Below are 6,691 nucleotides of genomic sequence, written 5' to 3' on the forward strand. Positions count from 1 at the left end.
ATTATTCAAATTTAGGCACCAGAAGCAAAGAGGAGGAAATAGATGATTTTTACCAACTTTCGGAGTAAAAAAATCAATCGAGCATGCAATCAAGATGTATTAACAACAATGGGTAACTGGAATGCAAAAGTTGAGAATCAGGAAGAAAGATCAGTCAGTAGTCAGAAAACATGGACTTTGTGACAGAAATGAGGCTGGGGCTAGAATGATAGAATTCTGCACAATCATTGATTTCTTCATAGCAAATATCTTTTATAAGAAATATAAATGCAGGCTATACACATGGATTTCACCAGACAGTATACACAGGAATCAGACTGATTCCTTCCACATTTGTGGAAGGAATCACTGGAGAAGTTCAGTATCAGCAGTGAAAACTAGGCCAGGTGCTGACTGTGAAACAGACCATCAACTACCCATACGCAACCTGGAACAGACCATCAACTACTGATACGTAAGTTCAAATTAAAGCTAAAGAAAGTCAAATAAAATACCACAGGAATCAAAATCCAAAAGAGTCTGTTCCACCTGAATTTAAAAACCAACTAAGGAAATGGTCTGAGGCTTTAAACACTAATGAACAAATACCAGAAGAGCTGTGGGAAGATAGCAAGAATATTATCCACAAAGAATGCAAAAGGTCATTACAAAGAAGGAAGATGACCAAAATGGATGTCAGAAAAGACTCTGAATATTGCACTAAAGCAAAGGAAAGAAATCAACAAGGTAAGGAGTTGAATAGAGGATTTCAAAGGGCAGCAAGAAAGACAAAGTAAAGTATTATAATGAAATGTGCAAAAAGCTGGAAACTCAAAAGGGCTGTTAATTGCTCAGCATTTCTTAAGCTGAAGGAAATAAAGAACAAATTCAAGCCATGAGCTGCAATACTTAAGGATGCTATGGGTAGACTATTGAATGATCCAGGAAGTATTAAAATAAGATGGGAAGAGTATGCAGTCACTGTAGCAAGAAGAATTAGCTGACACAGAATTTCAAGAAATACTATATGATCAAGAGGCAAAGATGATGAAAGAGGAAGTTAAGGCTGTACTTGACAAAAAAAATAAAGCCCCAGAAATTGATGGAATACCAACTGAAATATTTCAATAAAAAGATGCTGCCCTGAGTATGTTCACCAGGTTGTGCCAAGAAATCTGGAGTACAACTACCTGGACAACTGACTCAAATAAATCTGTATCTATTCCTGTCCCTAAAAATGTGACCCCGGTATAGTGTGGAAATTATTGTACAGTATCACTAATATTACACACAAGCAAAATCCTGTTGAGGATTATCCAGAAATGACTGAACAGTACATAGAGAAATACAAGGTGGGTTGAAAAGAGGCTGTGGCACTAGGCATTATCCCAATGTCCAATGAATGTTGGCAGAAAACAAAGAGTACCAGAGGGATACCTATCTATGTTTCATTGACTATGCAAAGGCATTTGACTGTGTGGATCACGAAAAATTGAGGTTAACCTTGAAGAGAATGGGAACTCCAGAACACTTGATTGTGCCTTATGCGAAACCTATACTTGGACCAGGAAGCAGTCCTCACAACAGAGCAGGGAAGAAACATTGCATGACTCAAAATCAGGAAGAAAGTGCATCAGGGATGCATCCTGTCTCCATGCCTTTTCAATCTATATGCAGAACAGATCACTCTGGAGACTGGGCTCTATGCGGAGGAATGTGACATCGGGATTGGAGGGAGCCTCATCAAAAACATATATTATGCAGATGACACAACCTTGCTTGCTGAAACGGAGGAGGATCTGAAGCGCTTGCTGCAGAAGCTCAAGGACTGTAGTCTTCAATATGGATTGAAGCTCAACAGCAAGAAAGCAAAGATTCTCTCACCACTTGGAGAGGGTGAAACCAAGTTTCTCCTTGGACACTGGTATTCTGACGCTCCATTACACATACCTTGGGCACATGGTCTGGAGGGACTGATCCTTGGAGAAGGACATCATGCTCAGATGGGTGGAGGCCCAGTGCAGGAGAGGAAGACTCTGGATAAGATAGTGTAATACAGTGACTAGGGCAACTGGAGTGAGTTAGCATCAGTGAGATTAGCTCAGGATGGCACAGGCTTCAGGGTGTTGTACATAAGGTCAGTATGGGTCACAGGCTACTCGACAGCACATAACACCATCATGAAAGTTTGGGTCAACATAAGAAAAACAATTAATGTAATTCATCACATTAACAAAGCAAGTAACAAGAACCCTTTGATCCTAGCAATTAATAGAGAAAAAGCATCTGACAAAATACAACACCCCTTCCTGATTAAGAAACTCAGCAAAGACCCTGACAAGCACCTGTGACAGGTTCCTGCTGTCCCCACCCCCACAGGAGCCACCCACCACATGTGCCTGGTCCCAGAAGCCTGTGGCTGCCCCGTGCTATGCTTCCTGCCCCACAGCCCTGTGCACACGGGGGCCCTGCTGCTTCACGAGGACGCCTTCCTTCCAAGATTCCCTGTCCCCCAGCCTCTCAACTCTCCAACCCACCCTGATAATTTCCAGCTTCCAGAGACCAGGCCAGGGATTCCTGGGAGCCTTGCCTCCCTCCTTGAGCCTCCTCCTGATGCAGACAGGCTGGCCCAGAGTAGTCCTAGACATTGGGGCGAACCCAGTGTGCCAGCTGGGGGCCTGCCCCCAGTTCCCCTTGAGCTGAGCAATGCAAAGACCATCGTGCACAGGCTGCAGACTGCCTTCCAAGACGCACTTGACCTTTACCTTGTGGTGGCCTCCAGTGGCCAGGTCAGCGCTGAGCAGCAGGAGGCACAGGCTGCGCTGGCTTCCACCTTCCTTTGGATCCACCGCAAGTTGGAGGCGATCTGGCTGGACAGGACAGAGATGGCCCCAAAACAGGCCCTGCCCAGTCCTGGTCCCCCATCTCCACCTACCCTCTGTTCACCGGCCAAGCCTGATTTGTGGGCTCTGCTGGAACACTACTCAGAACTGCTGGTTCAGGCCATGCAGAAAAAGACAGGGGGATACTGAGAGCCGCAGTCTCTTCCACTGCAGTTCTGCTACTTCTAAAGAGATAGTAAATTTTAAAAAATAAAAAAATAAAAAAAAAACCTCAGCAAAATAGGAACAGAAGAGAATTTACTGAAAAGTGAAAAACATATATGCAAAATAAAGAGCCAGTATCATTCTCAATGGAGAAAGACTGAAATAATTTCCCTTGCAAACAGGGCTCAGGCAAGGATGCTCGCTATCACCACTTCCATTTAATATTGTATTCTAAGTACTTACTAGGGCAATATGACAAGAGAAGGAAATAAAAGACATCTGGATCGGCAAGAGATGGTTAAAGGGTTGCTATATAGAAATGATATGATAGTGTACACTAAAACCCCAAGAACGCAACAACCAAAAAAAACTGCTAGTGGACAAACTTGGTAGGGTGGTAGGATACAAGATCAATACATAAAAATTAGTGGGATTCCTCTACAGTAACAAAAAGAACTCTGAGAAGAAAACTAAGAAACAATACCATTTACAACAGTCAACCACAAATTGAGATACTTGGGAAGGAACTTAACTGAACTTAACTAGAGGTACAAAAAGATATATATACAAAGAAAACTACAGAACATTTCTATGAGACACAATTAAATGACCTTAATAAATGGGAAAATGTTCCCTGTTCATGGACAGGAAGACTCAATATAGCGAAAATAATAATCCTACTAAAAGCAATCTGCATGTTCAACTCAATCCCAAAACAAGTTATCAAATTCATTTTTCAAGGAAATCAAAAGGGAAGCTGTCAATTTTATTTGAAGATGACAGCTCAAAGAAGAAAAGCATTTCTGAAAAACAAAAACAAAAATGAAGTGGGAGACATAGCACTCCGTGATCTCAAAACCTCCTTAACAGCACTAGTAACCAAAACAGCATGGTGTTTGTACAGTGACAAGCACATAGACCAATGGAACAGAATCAAGAACCCAGATATTAATCTATCTATCTATGGTCAACTGATATTTGACAAGGAAATAAAACCTATCAAATGGGGAAATGACAGGTGCTGGCAAAACTGGACTGCTACCTACAGAAAGCTCAATCAGCATTCACATCTCACAGCATACAGAACTCAAGGTGGATCAGAGACCTGGGAGTAAAACCCCAAACCATAAAGTTCATAAAGAGACAAACTGGGACCAAATTTAGAAGGCCTAGTCCATAGTGTAAAGAGGCAGACAAAGACAGTAAAAAATACACAATCTAGAGAGGATAAATATAATAAGTAGGATTCTCTAAAGATTAAATCTGAACTTTGAATTTTGGAGTTGGTGAGAGGAGCTCGCAGACACAGTGGAGAGAGGGAGTGGATTTGGACTGGGACACACCTCTGGACCTTTGACCTACGCCCCCCAGGTACACACCCCACCCCTAAGTTTGCACACTGCACTCCCACCCCCCACTCTCCAGCTTTGAATTTTGGAGTGTTTTTTTTTAAAAAAAAAAAAACCACACAGATCAAATTATAGCATTTATCAATCTCCCCTGAAAGAGTTGTCTAGCATTGAAGATTTAGATTCTTTGGACTACAAACTGCTGTCTGGACTTACCACGTGGGTCCTGCTAACTCAAGCAACAGGGAGGTCCTGAACATCTTGATAGAGGAGCAGTGACATCAAACCAAGAACCAACTATCACCTTAGTTTTCAAAAACTCTTCCATGTCAATGTCTCGAAAGAAGCAGCGTACCTCACTCACCACTCAAGCGCAAAACAAGATATCTAAAAAAAAAATAAATAAAATGGCACAGTAGCAATGGATTTCATGATGGAACTTTCTGATGCAGAATTTTTTTAAAAAGCGATTTAATATTTTCAATGGATGAAAAACAAACTTGAAGAATTACATGACACCACAGTAAAAACTCAGGAGGAGCTTAAAAAAACAAACCAAAACAATGCAAAGAAAACAAACGAGGCATTAGTGGCACTGGAAAAACAAGAAACCATGATCCAAAATATGAAATTTAAGGTTTCTGATGCTGTGAACATGACGGAGGAACGTATGTATAGAGAAGAAGATATGGAAAACGGAATCCACGAAATAGAAAATAGAATTGCCACCACAGATCTGACTGAGAAAAAAGCAGAATCAAAAAAGAAGGAGACAGAAGTAAACTTAAGAATAATGTGGGATACCATTAAAAGAAATAACATCCGTATAACTGGAATCCCAGAACAGGAAGAAGCAAGTAAAGGCACTGAAAAAGTCGTGGAAGAATTACTACAGGAAAACATTCCAGGCATAATGAAGAATGACAGAATATATATCCAAGAAGCTGAGCGAACGCCATATAGAATAGACCCTAAAAGAAAAACACCAAGGCATACCATTGTCAAATTTGCTAGAACCAAAGATAAGGAGAGGATACTGAAAGCAATGAGAGAGAAACAAAGAGTAACCGGTAAGGGAGAACAGATAAGATTAAGTGCTGATTTTTCAGAGGAAACCATGAGAGGAAACCATGCGAGCAAGAAGACAATGGAACGGCATATATTGAACACTCAAAGAACACAACTTTCAAGCAAGAATACTGTATCCAGCAAGACTGTCCATCAAGTACAAAGGAGAGATCAAAATATTCCCAGAAATACAGAAACTAAGGGAGTTCATAAAAACAAGACCAGCCTTATAGGAAACACTGAGAGATGTCCTTCATACAGAGATGCCACAGAAAACAGGATGGAGCAAAGTAACTAGCAACAACACTAAAAAGAATTGAACAAAATGATAGCAATAAAACCCCACCTCTCGATAATTACACTGAACATGAATGGTTTAAATGCACCACTGAAGAGAAAGAGAGTAGCACATTGGATAAAAAACCAAAATCCATCAATAGGTTGTCTACAAGAGACACATCTGAAAAATGAAGATAAAGACTGAAAATAAAAGGATGGGGAAAAATATATCAAGCAAATGGCAACCCAAAAAAAAGCACGAGTAGTGATACTAATCTCTGATAAAATAAATTGCAATACAAAAACCATCACAAAGGACAAAGAAGGTCACTACATAATGCTCAAAGGGTCAATAGAACAAGAGGATATAACAATATTGAATATCTATGCACCAAATCAAAGACCTCCAAAATACCTAAAATGCACACTAACAAAACTGAAAAAGGAGATAGACAACACTACTATAGTACTTGGAGAATTCAATACAACCCTTTTCTTTTTCTTTTTTTTTTTTTATCTTTAGTGGATCCCTACTTCACTTTTTTTTAAATTTTAATAATTTTAATGAACATTTACAGAGATTTTGGATTTCCATTCATTCACTGTTGCACTTTTCTCCCTGCCCAGCCCTCCTCCTGCCCCCTCCCCACCGCCCACCCCCATTCGCTCCTCTCTTTGAAAGTAAAATTCTTTTTTTGGTATAAAATCCCCCCACAACCCTCCCACTGCCCCAAGTACACTCCACTATGCAACCATAATTGTGGACTCTTGTGATAACCATAATACCCTATCATATATCACTTTTAAATTATTCTCTCCTTCATCTGTTTCAATGCAGTATACACAACTTATCCACTTTTTCTTCAGTCTTATGCCAATCATGGTACCAATCCCATTTTACTGCAGTGGCACCATGCAATATTTGTCCTTTTGCGACTGAGATATTTCACTCAGCAAAATGTCCTCCAG

At 40.4% G+C, this 6,691-nt stretch overlaps 1 protein-coding gene across 1 annotated transcript in view; it reads left to right on the plus strand.

The window, feature by feature from the left end:
• Positions 1–5,030: 5,030 nt before the first annotated feature.
• LOC102872173 (ral guanine nucleotide dissociation stimulator-like) overlaps positions 5,031–6,691 on the plus strand; it is a gene marked incomplete at its 3' end in the record, with an annotated part of 25,419 nt that continues 23,758 nt past the window's right edge. The window contains exon 1 of the mRNA XM_006903103.1: positions 5,031–5,043. Within this exon, the coding sequence (XP_006903165.1) occupies positions 5,031–5,043 (13 nt within the window). The remainder of the gene's footprint in view (positions 5,044–6,691) is intronic.

Source organism: Elephantulus edwardii, unplaced genomic scaffold (assembly GCF_000299155.1).
Source record: "Elephantulus edwardii isolate Elephantulus edwardi_28Jun2011 unplaced genomic scaffold, EleEdw1.0 scaffold00509, whole genome shotgun sequence".
NCBI lineage: Eukaryota > Metazoa > Chordata > Mammalia > Macroscelidea > Macroscelididae > Elephantulus > Elephantulus edwardii.